Below are 18,423 nucleotides of genomic sequence, written 5' to 3' on the forward strand. Positions count from 1 at the left end.
TTCTATTACGATCGCCAACCAAGATACCTGAAACACCAATTTGCCTTTTGATGATACCTATTCAAACCCATCAAATTTACACATTCGGGCATTTTTTCACTCACAAAATGCTTCAAGATTGTAACTGTAGAAAAGTTTCAAAAGATGATACCTTAAAAGTGGCATTAATGTAAGAAAGCACGAGCAAAAATAAGTGGCTAAAAAATTCACTGAGTAAAAATATGACATCTTTTCTTCACGAATTATTTAATTAAATAATTACTGATATGTTTAATAAATACAAATAATTATGGAGTAAAGTTTTTCTTTCTAAAGATTCTAAATTGAACAAGAACTGGACTTATGGAAACTATACCAATTTTAATTTGTACAAAAAAAAACAAAAAAAAACTTAATATTCAGATGTGACTAATCTACATTTTTATACACCCGTAATTAATAAGGTCATCAATTGCTAACGAATTGGACTGTGAATGGTTTGTTTTTTAATGATCACCTAATTAACATAAACAAAAAACGAAGTGAAAAAAACGATTTTGTGATTACTTAGATATTTTTTCTTAGCTTTTTAATGCCTTTTTTTCTCTGGCAACTGACCAACTGCCCGAATGACTAATGACCAGCTTTCATAAACCTCTTTAAGAAGCCAACAAAACATGATTACCTTTGAGGTGCAGGATACCCGAAATGGTATCGCGGTTATTCTCTTTTATATCTTGTAAATTAAGGCTATCTTTTCTACTGCCTATCGTGTAGCCTGGCTCTTCAGAACATTAGACCAACTTCTGAATTAACAACAAGTTTACAAGGTGAGGATATTCTGGGATGCAAAAAAATTACTTATTTATAACTTTCTGAGATTTTTTGATATTGAGATATTCTGTTGAACCGAAAATGCGCTAAAAACAGTTTTTTTTACATACCCAAAAACATATTTCTCCAAATATGGAAACTAGGATGTGCATTCATTGTCTTTTGGAGCAACATTATATTCATATAAAGTTTTTTTCGTATCTTATTGAATTGTAAATTCAATAAGTTCTTTACTTATTGGTTCGCACTTTAAAGATTTATTAAGACCATCATTATCCACAAATGCTCCTTACCTTGAACGCTTGATTACGAGATAAGAATTTACAATCTTCAGTACATAAATCTTTTGACGCAACAACATCTTTTATTTATTATTCATTTATTTATTCAATAAACTGAACTGACAGATACTATTATCACATCATTTAAAGTTAATTTCTCCCTTTAACATGATGTCAATTCTTTTTTTAAACTTGATTAAGAGGTTGTACTAACCAATTATACAGATTAGTCGCGACAGACTTTTTTTTTAAGATTAGAAAAGTATTTCAATAAACTATATTGATTACTTTAGATATTAGAAATTTTGTTCACACGCAATTAGTCGAAGAAAAACCTTTTCATTTGCATTCAAGACAATTTCGAATCATATATTTCCGAAGTAACCTAAAAAAAAAATTATTTTTATCACAATAAGCAATAATTGCATTTAGGAGAACAGAAATACAAATTTGGTAGAACTTTCACACGATTTCCTTTTACCGCAACTTACTTAATTAATTTTTCTTTAATCTCTGAATTAGTACCAAACGGAAAGTTGAATTCAATATTATGATATATGTAATGAAGTGATTCTTACAGCGTGCCTTAGATAGAATCATCATTGACCTCCAATATAGGTTTTAAATCAAATTGATTGACTTGAATTATATCAAAATTTAAATCTAACCCTTAGCGCGGTCTTCACTATCGAAGAGCCGCAATGAATAGTTTTCCATCTTCTAACACGAAAGTTTTTGAAACATATGTATGTTGCACCTATAAATAATGTACAATTTTTAAAACCGTACAGAACACTAGTAGGTGCAAGTAAAAGTCGCTTAAAACTGACAATATTGGATCATTATATAGAAATGCTATTATTTCAGGCAATCTTTACCTCAACAGGCAACTATCAATCGATCATGAGTCACGAGGGAGGCAGATAAGAAATACTTTTTATACTATCACATTGAAAAATTCAAGGCAATGAGCATGAATCGAACCCAGTACCAAAATAAATCTTAGCTTTGCAGTCCTTGTCTCTTCAGTTCGGCTATAATCATATTTCCGGCGACAATTCAAAATCCAAAATCTGCCCAATCAGTGGTGAGAGAAAGTAAAAAAATCTGCCTTATAATGCATACAAAGCTCTTAAGATGCTTGACACTGTTACTACAGGTGCCTTCACAAACAGAAGAAGAAGAGATCTTCTTTGCCTCCATGGAGGGAGTACGACCAAATGTGAAGTAGAGGGAGTCAGAGTATATATATAGTGGTAAGTCGGTTGCTCGGCTCTATGGTTTAGTGCTAGAGAGTGGTGGGTCCTCTACACTATTGTGATATTGTTCTTTACATAGGCTCAGGTTAGTTTGCTTCTTTTTTTTGTTTTAATTCAACTAATTAATTTTTTAAAAATATTTAATTAATCTAATCGGAATACAAAGTAATTACCTCAATTATTCCTTTATTGAAACGAAATCGGATGTAGTTCTTCTGTTTCTTTCTCTCTCGTTCGCACGCTCTCTCTCTCTCTCTCTTTAGCGTTTCCGTTCAACAGTTTGGACTACTAAATATGTATAATTGGTCCACTTACTATACTTTATAAATTCATCAATTTTCTAGGTTGAGTAATTAAATTTGAATTTGGTTTTAAAATGTAGCTTTGGTGACAATGAGCTGAAAAAAAAAATTAAATTACAGTCAATAAAAGATAGAATAATTTTTTCTTTGAATACCTTGCAGATGCTTACTTTCTTTTACTACTGTGTTCTTGTATTTTATTTTTTAAATACCGAAAACCAACCACAAAAATACATTTGACCCTTAGGTATTAATAGCAATGAAGCTAGGCTGGTACTTAGTAGCTTGCCTTTGCGCTTTGGCTTGTACATCGTTCGGTTCTCCTTTACCACCGGCTACGCATCCGGATGTTCCATCAACAGAAACAAAGATCTCATCAACATCGTCCACTCTGGTGGCTAGTGGAAGACAAACGACCGGCGGCGCAGCGGACGTACAACCAGTAGCGGCAGCCTCGCCTGATGATGATGATGACGACGATGATGACGACGACGATGACGACGTAGACTTGGATTTGGGCGATGATGATGATGACGACGACGACGATGATGATGATACGGCCGCTGATGATGATGACGACGATGATGACGATGAAGATTATTTTGAACGATTTTTTGATGATATCCTCGGAGGTAAGTGAATAAATACAGATTTTTTTTTTATGCACTAACCAACTTTATTCTTTTCTTGTTTTCCTGTTTTTGGTTTTATTTATTTTACTTTTTTACACTCGCTTTGCTTTTTTCTGTTTTTTATTTTCTTTTCTACTTCATCCTTTTGCTGAATTTTGTTGCTTTACTTTTTCTTCAGAAAAAAACAAACTAACTGTTCTCTTTTCTTTTTCTAGCTTGAAACCGGAATCGTGACGAGCTGAAGAAATAACTCTTTCTTTTAAAACAAAAACAATTAAAAAATTAACTAGTTTGTAAGTTCGTTAACCAAAGACTTAAGGTTTCAGAGTTAATATTTTCAAAGTCAGTACAAATGTTCTTCTATATATATAAATATATATAAACATATATTTATATAAAAAAAATTTGTGGAAGAAAAAAATGTGTTCCATACAAAATTGTGTATTATAAAAAAGTTCAAATAACAAATGAGCGACTGTAAATTATTTATTTAAATTATTTATTTATTTATTTATTTATTGTTTTTCCGCTATTTTTTTGTACAAAATTTATTTTTCGTACTTCGTGAATTGATTAATACTATTAATAAAAACCAAAAAGAATGGATAAAAAAAAGAAACAAATTAAAAATAAAATAGTTTTTTTGAGAATATTATTTTTGAAACCTTAAGGAAAGGAAACAGATTTTTTTTTAAAAAAGAAAAAAATTTACTGTTACCTTTTCTTTTGCTTTCCTTCCTCTGTCTTTTTTTAATTCCTCCTTTTTTACTTTCTTGCATGCTCTCATTTTTTTGTATTTTCTTTTTTAATGAGGTCGAAGGAAGGCTAGGTCCGGTCTCTCTCTCTCTCTCTCTCTATCTCTCTTTTACTCACATACACACACACACACTCACCTGGGAGTAAAAAAGAAATCTGAGTTGACCTCATACCACCTGGCGTGTTAGTGTAATGTATGGTGATTCCCGAGTTACCTCAAGGCCTTGAATAGGTGCCCCAACCTCTTTCCCTCGCCGTGTTTGTATGTAAATCTATGGGACAGTTAAAGCTTACTACAATCTTTCATTAAAAAAGAAAAAGCTCTTTAGAAAGTAAATCTCAAAAAAACCGTTATTTGTACAGTTCTTTATTTTACGTACCATGTATTACTACTTATACCACTTAAGGAACTGTATTTCCTTTTTTATTTATTTTTTTTTTTAATTACATTACGTGTTATGTTAACTATAAAATCTGATTTATTAAAAAAAAAAAAATCACCGATAATAACAATGAATGTTGACAACAATTCACAAAATCGCAATTCCTGCCTCACAGTTTCTTTTTATTCTTCAAGCTCATGTTATATCCATCCCCTTTAAGTCCCGACGGAAAAATTGATGGAACTTCCATTCATTCGCTTTATCCTTGTCGTTATGTGTGCTACAGGTCTAATGAGCAAAAGGGCTGTTTGTATTTTACATGCATTTCTTTTTTTTTTCCTACAACGTTACAAGTTTCTGGCATCTTTCTGTACACCAAAGAGAACATCATACTCGTATTTTAGCTTCCCCACACTTCTAGTTCGTAGCAATTTTTTCTCTCCAACAGCATTTTTGACTCTGTCATTTTGGCTAGGTGCTGTTTCAGTCTGGCAGAGTTTTATCATCTTTATAATATCGATTTCATAAAATCTTTGTTATTGCTTTGACTTTAGATCGCATCCTCTTTTATTTGGTATATCCGTAGCTGTTTACCGTTCAAGTCAAGTGGCGAAAACTTCTTTCCCAACATACGACTCTTTTCCGCTAGTCCAACTCCGCCTTAGGCTCTTCGTGGATTTTCTAGATCATTCTCTCAGATAGCAGATGACTAAACCAATTTGTTGATTAATTTCTGGCTAATCCTCTGGTACTTGGCTTTCTCATATGCTTCTCAAATCGGAACTGGGGTCAAAAGATGTTTCAGTCTTTAGCTCTTTAAGATTTAGTCGCCACACAAACTAACGAAAGCTAAAAACAGATTGCTTTGCATTTTTTTTAAAGAAGATTATTACAGACATTTAAGGAATATAAAAGCGTTTAATCAAATATTCCTCCATGCTCAATAAGTTATTAACATATTTGGATACCACACATATTCACTCCAGTTTTAAATTCAAGGAGAAAAACATAATAATCATCAACATTATCCACAATGCTAAATATGATTCTAAGTCTGTTGATAAGTTTTAAATTTATGATGAGCAATACCACGCTAAAGTCTTTTTGCAGAATGAAAACTGACACTTCAGCAGATTCATTTTTCTTAGCGCGAGTTTTGGAATCAACTAATGTATAAATAATCCTCCTCGCAAATACTTAAATGAATTGTGTGATCTAAGTAGTGAGCAAATTATTAAGTAGTTCTTAATTTTATTTTATCATTTCATTGAGGAGAAATTTTATCAATACTTCTTATTCATCTAAAGTACATGATTATATAAACATCACGTGCTAAACATGAACGGCTAGTCAAAACATTATCATAAAAATAAAAAGTGAATAATTCATACATACCTAAAACATTCAATGAAACTTTCTCAAAGTCAGTCACTGAAACAATTCAATTTTGTGTCATTTTCCCTGAAAACAAAATTTACTAATTAAAAAACAAATGTAAATAATGTGAACAAATTGAAATACTTTATTTGTGTAAATAAACATTATTTATTTACACTGAGAATTTTTATTCAGAAAAATTCTCAGAAAAATAAAGAATCACTATTGCTCTGACATAACAAAGACAAATAGGTTTTTTGACGAATCCGCAATTCAAACAAGGATCTGACTGATTATTGAACAAAACGCATAAAGCTTATTCTATTTTTTTTTTAAAAAATTCTCGCATGCAAGCTTAAATAAAGTTACGTGTTATAAAAATTATTATGTGGTATAATTATTTTTAATTGTAAATAACATTTTCTTGTATAAAAAATAAAATAAAAATTTTTGCTTCTAATGTTGGCAAAATAAAAATGAAGGCTTTGTGATGTCTTCAAGAAAAAAAAAGAAGGATATATTACCTAATTTTATCAATAATAATAGTAATTATTAATAAAAAGCCATTTTAGAAAATGAAATTTGAATTTGGGAAGGAGGTGTAAGGTGATGTGGTGAGAGAAAAATCGTTTGGGAGTTTCACGGAGCTCCATGTGTTCACGTGCGTAGACGATGACGACGATGACGATGACGAGGAGGAGGAAGCTTCACCATCTGTGGCAGTTCCAGCCGTCGTGGAGCCAGCAGTGTCTTCATCGCAGGCTGTCCAAGAACCTCCAGCCATACAAGGACTGGCTGCCTCCAACGTTGATTACAATTCAGCCGACTATGGTAGTGCTCCTGGTGAAGATGACCCATTGGACGGGGAAGCAACTGCACATCAGACTGTAGTTTTGACCACATCGGATCATGCAGCCGACAGTTCGGACAATGTGGCAGCAGATGATGCAGCACTGGAAGAAGATGACGACGACGATGATGATCCTGAGGATGATGATGACGACGACGACGACGATGAAGAAGACGACGACGATGATGATGAACTGATTGAGGCGAAACGTTCAAGTGAGTCCACAAAAAGATAACACAAATCAAATAATACCTCTGACAACAACTTCATAAACAATACCACAATACCAAATCAAACCAAAGAGACTTGACTAGAATACCACAAAAATTTTGTACAGTTTTTTTTTCGACAACAGACTTCATGTTCTTTTTTTTAGAAAATATATTTATTTATTTATTTAAATGGGTTTTCTATATAAACCAAATTGTTCCACTCCTTATTTCAAATTTTATCTACAATTATCCATTTTAAAATAACATTAAACTGGGAAATTTCCCGATGTGGAGTTGAGGTAAGAATCTAATTTCTTAACAAATGTTTTAAGATTTCAAATATAAGTTACTGAAATTAAAAGAAGAAAAAAAAAGGCAATGAATTTCTTTTAAATTCAAAAAGGTACTTCTCTTAAAATAAATCTACGAATAATGAATATTTATCGAAGGGATTGTCAGGTTCAATGCCTTTAAAATAAGGAGTGGAACATAAGACGATGAGACACACTTTTAAAGACGTTTGAGCGAAGATGACTTGATCTATTAACAAAAATAGTGCCACAAAGTTCACTTTCATTTTTCATGCCTCTGTTTTCTATTTAATACAGTACTCCGCGACCTTTGTTACTTGATTTGGGACAGACTATAATAATGATATCACTAAAAAAGGAGTGTCCTAAGTTTGTTTAAAAAGTGGTGGACCCCGTTAGCTAGCCCACGAAGCGGATGGTGTCAATAGGACGGAGCACCGCTAGATGTTGCCAACTTAACTAACCACTTATATTAGCATTCTAAACAAGTAGATCTACTTTCTCAGGCACAACATTGCCAGCCTGGTCAATCTTTCCACTTAAAACAATTTTTATTTTCTTTTCCAATTGTAAGCTATGGAAGAATTAAGCCGCAACGAAGTTAGGATTACATTTTTCTTTTACGAATTAGAGCGTGTAGATTAGGAAAATGTATTCCATTATCTAGTTATAATAAAATTATTAAACATTGTAAATACCTTGTGTTATAATAAGAAATGTCTACTCCTCTTGCACCAATTTTCCTTCGAAACTCTTAGATTACAGTATCGTCAGGAGCATTTCTCAATCCAATCAACACGACACTCTTCTATGGTGCTGTGAATTAATTCAGAAAACATTATTATTTCTTTCTTTCCCAGCTCTTACCCATGTTTGAAATTGACTCATTTCCGGGAATATATTTTTTGAAGCCCAGAGAGTCCGAAAATGTGAATTATCTGTTACTATAATAAATGGTACTATACTATAATCTGTTACTATAATATATGGTAAGTGGCGCTAGACCAAAAAGCAGACTTAGCCTGCTCCAACATTACCACCAGTAATCAAAACAGCTGTTTCAACGAGTTTTCACAGGGAAATTGCTGAACCTATCCCTAACCCCCACCCCATAAAATGATTTTGGATAACAAAAACAGATTTCCGTTTTTATACTACGCTTCTGCTTATTGGTTTAACATATTACAATGGACATCCCAGTCAATTCTGAAGAGGTGGTTCTGCAAACAATAATGACTAGGCCTAAGTCGAAAACAAGCTGGCAGCGTTTTTCTTCAATGATCTCCCTAGTTTTGCCACGAATATGGGCACTATATTCTACAGGGATATCCGGATTTATTTTGTGTTCTTCCTTTAGCCAGACAGTCAGCCCTGTGTTTCCCCTTTATTCTACAATAAATATGAATGTGGGATTAGCTATGCGGTTAGCGTACTGGACTCCCACGCGGAGATCCCGGGTTCGTATCCAGCTGCTGACCCTTAGATTTTCTCTTCCTAGGAGCTTCTTACAGCTCACTGTCCGGTGATGGACAGTGTTGTCTGCAACGAGAGAACACTATCCGGAGGCCGGCAGTGCACTGAAAAAAGCTCCGGGCGCCAATAACCTTAGATGTTGACGCGCCCTAAATCATTAAAAAAAAAGAATGTACTCACAAATGACTTTCCACCCTAAATATAATTATTCGCTGAGCTTCGCTCTATATTGCAAAACATTATGCATGTCACATCCTGTCACCGATGTTAGGGCAATAATTGCGGACAGTAAATCAACAAAAATTGTAACCTGCGATACGAGGCCTCTTTCGCAAATGCTTGCAGGTTAAGACCACAACAGCGATTGTTCACCCTAAAAATTCGGTGATAACCGGCAGACTGGCACGTAGATCTGAAAACTAGTGCTACAAACGCCCACGCCGGTATTCTCTTTTGCCTTGATGGTCGAATCAACGGTGTTAATGTGGATCTAAGTCAAAACAGATATTTGTGCCAAAAAAAAAAAAAAGCCTGGTTTTATCGGCAAGGATCATAATGGGTCACAAACCAGATACTTTTAATAGTCTTCATTCGATGTTTTAATGGTAAAATTAAAAGGGCTAAAAAAAATCAAACCGGAAGTTGAAAATCGTGAAGTATTGTTTTTGAAATATTGTTCTAGTGAGATAAAATACTCGTTGCTTTTGTTTGATATTCTATTCATAGAAATAGGAAGCGGAGACATCAAAAAGTTTTCAAACCTTTTAATTGAAGCGAACCTTACAAAAGTCTACTCACCCTTAATAACAATCCTGATTCTGAAGAAAAAAAAAACACTTTGTAATCTTAGTTAATTCAAGTAAAGTGAACGCCATGTAGGTGATTCGTAACGATTTTGATTTATTACTCATAATTACCATACGTAATTATTAACCTTGACACCAAACTCAGCGTACTGTAACCTTTACAAGTTTATAAGTCCTTTGACATCTGTTTCTGTAACGCATTCAAATTTATAGATATCACGATTATTTTAATAATTGCGAGGTTAATGCACTCAGAAGACCTAGCTGATTTATTCAAGCTCTAATTTCAGTAAGTAAAATAAATACATTACATACAATGGTATGATTAATATTGTTACTTGTACGAGCGCACGTACTTTTTCTTCCTTTAATTTTGAGGTGTTAACTGAACAATTTTTAAAATATATTTTCAATTGTTACTAACATTATCAACATTAGAAAAGTACACTTAATGCACAAATTATATACTTTTAAGCTACAAAAAAATCTTTAAAAATTTGAAAGTGCTTTTAGTAAAATGGTACAACCGATAAGGGGTTTTATGTTTCTGGTGGGATTCAGTTGAAATATGTTACTTAGCTGGGACATTCTCTATGGTCTTCACAACACAACGAATATTACTGGTGTAAACTCGAAATTTAAAAAAAAAAAGCTTGAAATATTATTCTAACCAGTAGTAAGGGAAATTAAAAGGAAGCAGTTAATAGATACTTATCTACTATGCGTAGCATCGTAAACAGAAAATATATAGCGCATGATCACTCTACTGAGTTACTCTAGATTTCACGCTAATTTTCACACGTATACTCCTTCTACAGGCTGAGCGTATCTTAAAAGTGAATAATTAATTAAACATTTGAATTGTAAGCTTCATATGTATGTTTACATTTCATTAGGAATGTGTTAAAATAATTATTTAAAGAAATAGTAAATATTAAGTTCAGCGATAAATAAATCTAAAAGTAAACAATTAATTACGAAGCCGGTCCATTAAACTATCACTTTTTTTGTAGTATTATCTGTCTTATTCCATTGTCAATTTTTTGAATTAGAATGAACTTTTTAATAAATAAAAACTCCATGACCTGCCACTTTGATGGTTATTGTATTGATTTTGATTAAATAACTTCAACCTCATTTATGATTTGTTTACAATGTCATGTTTAATGATTACATATTCATTTTTTGAAAGAAGGTAGGTTATTTATTGTTAAATTGTTTTCAAAAATTATTAGCTCGAGCTTCCTCAAATATTTTTTTAATTTGTATTGTTTAAACAATCGTCTTAACTGTAGTGGTTTTTGTTAATCTCTTAAAATAAATTTAATTTAATTAGTTTGAAGTTTAAAAATTAAAGTAAGACGAAGCCATGTGGGAGTTCACATCTTTTTTATTTATTTAAAGTTCTGAATTTTTTTCACTTTTAATGGTTCCTTAGATTTATCAGTTACAATATGATTTATTTCTAATATTTAAAAATTCAGTTTTATCGTTGTTGTGGGGCCCCCAAAATTTGACACTATTAGGCCATTTCCCAGGTTGCCTCCGGCCGTGCGCATACGACTTTCTCCTCTTACTGAACTATTGGTTTTTTAAAATTCGAATTTTTACAACTTAGTGATTAATGTTTGAGAGAAGCTCGATGTTCTAGAAGTATAACCATTGTAAATCAGTTTTTATGAAAAGAATTTCAAACGAAAACAGTAGGTGTTTTTTGTTTAGATGTTTACCGGTTTGATTAAACAAAGTCGTTTCAAGTTATTAAAGCTTCCGATCAAGCAGTTTTTTCCAACAACTCATTTAATTAATATATAAATTTATTTTACTCAATTTAGGATTTTTTTTTTTTATAAGAACTTCTATTTCAATTGTGCATGTCACAATTATTATGCAAATGATTCACCGTTCTGTCTGACTTGTTTTCTTTCTGGACTGACCGTTCAAACAGTGAAACTGGGCTGATTTTACTAAAGTTTTAAGAATAAGGTGCGTATTATATCTATAAACAAAGTATCTTCCGCTAATTATGAACATTACTATTGAGAAAGTAACTTGACTAACGGACGTGTAAGCCCCCGAAAATGCTGAGAACATGTGTAAAAAAAGTTGATAATTACTTCATTTGACCCATGAAATAAAGTGAAAAAAATAGGACGCTTAAAAAAAAGGAGTAAGTCAATCATCACAAAAAACGTTCCTCGGAAATAACACGAAGCTGTTATTAAAAAGTATCACAAAATGTTATAAACATATTAACAATAAATACAATTTTAATATTAGGATCAGTAAACGATGCGGATGTAGCACCACCTGCTTACATTGTCAAGTATAACCGGTATGTGGACTCCATTCTGGACCGAATCAATAGGATATTGAGGAAAAGTTATGACCCAGTCAATGTAAGGCTGCAAACAAACGCTGAATCAAAAAAAAATAAAAAAGATAAAAAGAAGAAAACCAATAAAGGAAAAAATCAACAAAGAACCCATTCCAGGTATGTAGATTTATTTATTTAATACAGTGTATTTGTTAATTATTTTCATAAATTTTGATTTTGATTTTTGAGTTTCAATTGAATTTCTGATATAAATATTGATTTCTAAAATTCTGTTTGCAATTTATTAATTAAATTCTATGGAATTCTGAATAAAGTTTGGAATTATATTACTTTCTTTTTCACGTAGTTACTTATTAATATTAACCACTTGTAGTTTTAATCGTATTTAAAACCCTAAAGTGATTCAAGTTTCGTAAAGGTTTTCTGTTTTCAAAAAGTAAGCGATCGATTTAGAAAACATGAAGTCTAATTTGGCTCCTGTCAGAAATTTCCTCCTGTCCTGACTGTTTGTTTAAATTTTGGTGTGGGGCTCCTTATTGAAGCTTGACGGGTGAGTTATTTTTCTCTGAAGAGCCATACAAGCTTAGACAGTTTCCTATTCTTTCCTACAAAAACCTGCTGAGGATGTTTATTATCAGGCCTGGGCTATGCAATTTTCATTACCTGCAGTAACCTGAAAAGAGGTAAACGTTCGTCTTATTGACTTTTTGAAATGCTAATTTAGTAATAAAGTTTAGGTAAGTGGCCAAAATTGAACTTTATCCCTGCCTGTGGCCAGGGGATTACATTCTATTTAGTAATTCAGTCCTTTGCTAAGATGGGGTAGGAACCTTCCGGGCCTCACTACCTCTACATCCGCAATACTCAGGAATCTCAGGTGTTTAGAGGTCTAGGATGAGATTAATGATATCCCTAACATATCGGAAGAAACGAGTCCACAGTATGGCAGTGGTGAACATTCATTCACTAGTTAGATTTAGAAGGTTTCTTGTTAATTAAATAGGCTGTTTCCCACCATACATGATTTTTAAAAACTTGATTCCAAGTAAAATTAAAATTCTGTTAATAAGGAAGTAGATAAGTTTGCTGAATACGGCTTCTCTCTTCTTTGGTCGTCCAAAGCGGACATATCTATATCTATTGTATCAATGCTTGATGGCATTGTATGAAAAGCTTCACCAACCTCCAAAGTTTAATTAAATTGGACTGCAGGAGGTGGTACTATAACATAACAAGTAGGTGCCCCTCTTACGTCGCCGTAGGGTACTGGACCTCTAATCCAGTAATTATCATTTTGGTAATTCAGTAAACATTTCGAGAAATTAGAAAGATCATTTTGATTATTACGTGCCTTTTTCAATTTTTCTTTGGTTTTCGAGCAAATTAATGTATATATATATTTATATATGTTTCGTTTAAAATAGAAATTCTACTGAAGCTCCCACAGAGTTTACAACCATTGAGTCCACAACACTTACACCGGTCACCTCAGAGATAACAACAGAACGACTAGTTTCTATCGTCACTGCAGAACCAAGAAAGAAAAAGCCCACAAAAGCCAGTCCTCCTCAACATCCACAACCAACTCCTAACAAGGTATAAACAACAAAGCAAGTATTCTTCTTAAATAGAAATTATAAAGTTTTTTTTTTACCAAATTTTTGTTTTCCTCTTTGTTGATTACCCAAATATTTAGAAAGCTTATCTTAACAAATATCAACGATTAGGCAGGTTTGTTTGCATTCTTTTGTTAGGTATATTTAACAAAATAAGACTAGATGAAGATAAATACTAAAACGATACCTTTTATAAATATAAGTTGGAAACTGGACTGCTTCCTCGAATTCCAATCTAATTCTACCTTGAGGCTAGAAAACTCAAATTTCGATCCTGGCTGAATGTTCTGTGAATGATTTCTAATGGTGTATTCGCATTAGTTGTCAGTTTGCACTGGACTGGATTGTTGGTAAACAGTTTTTTAAAGGTTTATTAAAGGTTTTTATTTTTTTTTAGATTCTTGTAAGACTTCATCTGAGAGAAAAGCGCTATTTTAGTTTAAAATACCAAATGTATTATTTACTTTTAACTAATTCTAAATATTTACCTATTTAGACGAAGGTTAAGACTAAATCCAAGCCGCCTCTAAGAGCCAGAGCTACTCTGTATGGACTGTCATCAATCCAACGGGACGGAGATGTGATTGTGAACGTGATGAGCTCCCACACTACGGTGAAAACAAAGTTCTTAGTGGGTCCGTTGGTGCTGAAAGTAGAAAAAGAGGTGAATATTTTTAAAAAAGTCTACATATAAAAGAAAAAACACTAATTTTAGGTGTTGCGATATTTCAGAAATCTTAATTTTCTTTTCTTAAATACTTTATAATTACAGTTTGGAAGAGGTGCAAAGAAAGAACTGAGGAGTGCCACTGCAACTACTGCTGAAATGGCTGGAAAATTAAACCTTAGGGTGATGCATGGGGGTGCAGCTACGTTGCATTCAATTAAAGTCTTACAACCTAGACAGGTAAGTTTAGTAAAGTAATGAAGTGAATCTTCGTATTAAACGACAGCTTGTGTTTAAGGAAAGGAAGAATAAGAGCTTATTTCGAAGAGATTCGATACAACTAACAAGATAACTATAATTTTATTATTATTTAACAGGTCCGTGTAGAGAGTCCAGACGATCATGACAGAACAAGAGAATTCGTATGGAGACGTTCCAGTCATATAGCCCACCTGGTATCGCAGAAACTATTAGCAGCTACAAGATCATTGTTACAACCACCGCCACAGAATAAAACAGTAAACGGTATGCGTAAAAGGTCGATTAGCAAGCGTTGAATAAAAATTAGAGAAAGTTAGCGAAATCGGCCCTATTCTAGTTAATTGTTTTACGATTAATGTTTTCGAAAGAAAAATTGCAGGAGTGTGCCACAGACACTCATTTTGGATTAGTTATTTTCTGATGTTTATTCAAGAAAATTCATTGCATGGTAGTAATTTTGCGTATTTCAATGTTCATTTTGATAGATAGGTTGTGCATGTAAGCATAATAATCAATACCTTCTGCCTGTTAAGGTAATTTTTTTATAGCTTGATGCCAAAGACAATTTACAGTTATTTAAAAAAATATATAAATTAAAATAATCCTACAAATTTTATGAACAAAATGGTACTTTTGGTGAACTCCTTGACATTTTCTTTGTTATTTGAAGAGCAAAAAATTGTAGTTTTTGTTCTTTTTTAACTTGGTGCCCCGTGCCGTATGAGTATTATTTAAAATTAAAATAAAAAGACGGAATTTTTATGGGCAAAATATTTATTGCGGCACGAGACTAAGAAAAATTAATGTGATTTTATAAAAATTAACTTATCTAGTATTTGTTATAGTGATAAATTATTTATTTTAAAAGAGTGAAGATTTATTTATTTTTTATTTAATTGTTTTAATATTTATATTTGAAATTAAGTGCAAAAACGGTAATCGTGTTTGCTGTTTTTTAGTCCTTTGACTTTCAATTGATTAGTAGCTAAGAAAGAAAGAATTTGACTTTGTTTTTTCAGTTCAGGTTTTTCTAAAACTATTTGCTGTAATATGAAAGACAATTGTAATTAAAGTAAAAATAAAAACAGCTTGGTATTTTGCACTTTCTTGTTTTTTTTTAAATCAAATTATCTCTCTAAATTGGTTTAACATAGTCTGAATGTGCTAATATTAACGTAGTGTTGCCTTTGACTACTTAAGTTAATACGTGTTTATTCTTTTATTTTCTGTCTTAGGTTATTTACCGTTTGTAGTTCCTGAATGTCTGTTTAGTTCTGCGTCTTTAGGTTTTTATGAACTCTTTTGATAATATCAGCCCTGTGTTTGTTTTTTATCATGTTGTAGTAATGTTACTGCCATTCCTGCGTCGATTGTTAGATGTTCAATATTTTTGTTGAGGTTATTATTTTTTAGATATGTTTAAGTCCTTTGACTTAAGTTGTGAAAGTCCAAACACATACCCACAAACATGAATATGTCAGCTTTTTGCATGTTTTTTCTGTTATAAAGTTTTTTGTTTTTATTTAATTTAAAAATAATTGTTTTCCCGATACAAATAAAATAAGTATAATTTTATGTTTTGCAAAAATTCGCACCTCCTTTTCTTATGAATACAACTTCACTTTAGAATTTTAAATCATTACAATGGCACTAAACGTTCAGTATCTTTTAATAAGTACCATTAATAACCACTTTTAATAACCATCACTTAGCAAGTGCAGTACGAGATGAGAATTTATGGAAGTAAAAATAATAATTTTGAATCAAATTAAGTTTTTTCAATAAAATTGAATACAGAATGGTTTAATTTGGTTGATACATACTTGAACTGCTTGATAAAAGATTTACTTTAACCGAAAAATGCTCCGATTTCGGCAGTTTTACACAAGGTGCGAATTTAGTTAAAATTACTTGTGTAGTATTCTTTATAAACTTGCAGTGCTTTCATCCATGGGTTTTTCTGACCCTTTGCCGCCTTGCAACCCAGTAATGCTCGCTTTCTTGATGAAATCAACAAGTTTTTTCTCTAAAAAAATTCTTCCCCATTGCCGCAGCTTTCTAAGCAAAATATGCAACTGATGGATCACCCTGGAATCAGTCGATTTGCAATAATCTAATTTGCTAATCAATAATCAGTCATCAAGAGAACGGCTACATAAAAAAACTAGCTGACCTAATGAGTATATAACCTAATCCTGAAATAGAATTTAAGACACCGCAAATAAGCAAATTCCAATAAAACGATTATTTCCTATTTTTCGCTTAATATGCAAAGTTGTGTATAGAAAATGAAGAATTTCCAGTAAAATTAATAAAAATTTTACATTTTCTTCTATTTTCTGGACATCTGCATCCAGAACTAGTTGACCTAATATGAGTATAATTCCTGGCTAAGAAATAATATGTTAGGAATAGAAAATATGGAAATCCCAGAACAATTATCTGTTATTTCCTATTTTGCCTTTTTTACTGTATCCCTATATCCAAAACTAGCCAATCTAATAAGTATTCCTGGTTTCGAAAAAGAATGATGGAAACAGAAAATAAGGAATTAGTAGTAAAACAAACGTTTATTTCCTATATTTCCCTTAATTTTTGAACTTCAGCATCCAAATGTAACGCACCCAATGTTTACAATGTACGCTAGCTAAGAAATAGAAGTTTAAAACAGATAATAAGGAAATTCTAGAAAAACTGTTGTTTTTTTATTGCACCTCTGCATCCAAAACTAGCCGACCTAATGAGTGTGTGGTATCTCTGGCTATGAAATAGAATTTTAGAAACAGAATTTAAAGAAATTCTAAAAAAAACTAACTATGAACTATGAAAAATTGTCTTCACTTTTACAGGATTTAGCTTAATTTCTGATTATAACATTTTATTTGAAGCAAGGCAACATAGAATAGCTAGTTTTGGATCTAGTAATTCAGAAAAGAAGCAAAAATACAAAATCTTTAGTTTACTGGAATTTCATTATTTTCTGTTTCTAACATTCTATTTCTTAGCGTAGAAAGCATTATACTCGTATACTCATTAGGTCGGCCAGTTTTGAAAGTAGAGGCTCAGAAAAAAAGGAAAAACACAAAATGAACCTCAGTTTTACTGGAATTTCCATGCCTACTGTTTCTAATATTTCTAATATTTGATCGAGTGGATAGATCTCAGCTCTTTAATGCTTTAAAGGAATTTAATATCTCGCTCAAATTGATTAACTTGTTCAAAATTACAATGTCCCGAACTCAGGCTAGTGTTCTTGCCGGCAGCATAGTTGGCAAGAAAATACAGTTTGATTCTTCACTTTTGAAGCTGTTCACCGTTTCGTGTATCTCAGCACGAAAATAAATTCAGAAAATATAATGAGTGATGAAGTCAGAAGAAGAATATGAGTTGTAACAGAGTTTACTAGAGCCTCACGAAGATGATTAAGTCGACCCTGCTATCCAATCGGACCAAACTCAAGCTGCACAGATCTCTTATCAGGTCCGTCGTGTGCTATGGCGCAGAGGCGTGGACACTTGAAGCAGCTGACCAGCAAGCCCTAAGGATCTTCGAAAGGAAGATATTGAGACGCTCAAGGAGCATGGTGCATCAGGACAATCCAAGAATTAGATGACCATGTACAGCATGAAGATATTGTTAGATTTATTAGGTCCAGAAGAATCAGCAGGTTAGGACATTTAGAAGGATGGCAGACATACGAATGGCTAAAAAAACTTTCCATGAAACCTTCCCTGGAAAGAGAGAAACAGGACGTCCTCGTAAATGATGGATCGCTGACCTGGAAGAGGACCTGGTAAAAATGGGAGTAGCAAACTGGAGAAGAAGGGCATTAGACAAAGATGGCTGGAAATTAACTGTTAGGGTAGCCAAAGTTCACGAAGGACTGTAGAGCCGGATAAATAAGAAAGTAAGTTTTAGATGTATTAATACAGAAAAGAACAAAAAATGCATAATCTTCATTCTTTTTATTCAAATTGCCTTGTTTTCTGTTTCTAACATTGCATGTTTACGGCTAGTGAATATTATACATTTCGGATCGGCTTGTTTTGATATAGAGGTTCAGAAAAAAGGGGAAAATACAAAATC

At 32.5% G+C, this 18,423-nt stretch overlaps 1 protein-coding gene and 1 long non-coding RNA gene across 2 annotated transcripts; one reads left to right on the plus strand and one right to left on the minus strand.

The window, feature by feature from the left end:
• Positions 1 to 805: 805 nt before the first annotated feature.
• On the minus strand, positions 806 to 10,628 carry LOC141460582 (uncharacterized). The gene is made up of 7 exons (XR_012462179.1): positions 9,448 to 10,628; positions 7,875 to 7,992; positions 5,822 to 5,887; positions 4,006 to 4,315; positions 2,826 to 3,543; positions 2,527 to 2,751; positions 806 to 1,479 (listed from the first exon to the last, which is right to left on the minus strand). It is a non-coding gene; the product is annotated as an uncharacterized lncRNA (long non-coding RNA).
• On the plus strand, positions 2,915 to 15,439 carry LOC141460562 (uncharacterized). The gene is made up of 7 exons (XM_074140712.1): positions 2,915 to 3,287; positions 6,473 to 6,868; positions 11,736 to 11,949; positions 13,218 to 13,389; positions 13,906 to 14,073; positions 14,182 to 14,316; positions 14,454 to 15,439. Exons 1-7 carry the CDS (start codon positions 2,915 to 2,917, stop codon positions 14,631 to 14,633), a joined length of 1,638 nt encoding a protein of 545 aa, XP_073996813.1. The 3' UTR covers positions 14,634 to 15,439.
• Positions 15,440 to 18,423: the final 2,984 nt, after the last annotated feature.

The sequence above is a fragment of the Rhodnius prolixus genome, unplaced genomic scaffold, assembly GCF_049639745.1.
Source record: "Rhodnius prolixus isolate KJV_2025 unplaced genomic scaffold, Rpr scaffold_6, whole genome shotgun sequence".
Taxonomy (NCBI): Eukaryota; Metazoa; Arthropoda; class Insecta; order Hemiptera; family Reduviidae; genus Rhodnius; species Rhodnius prolixus.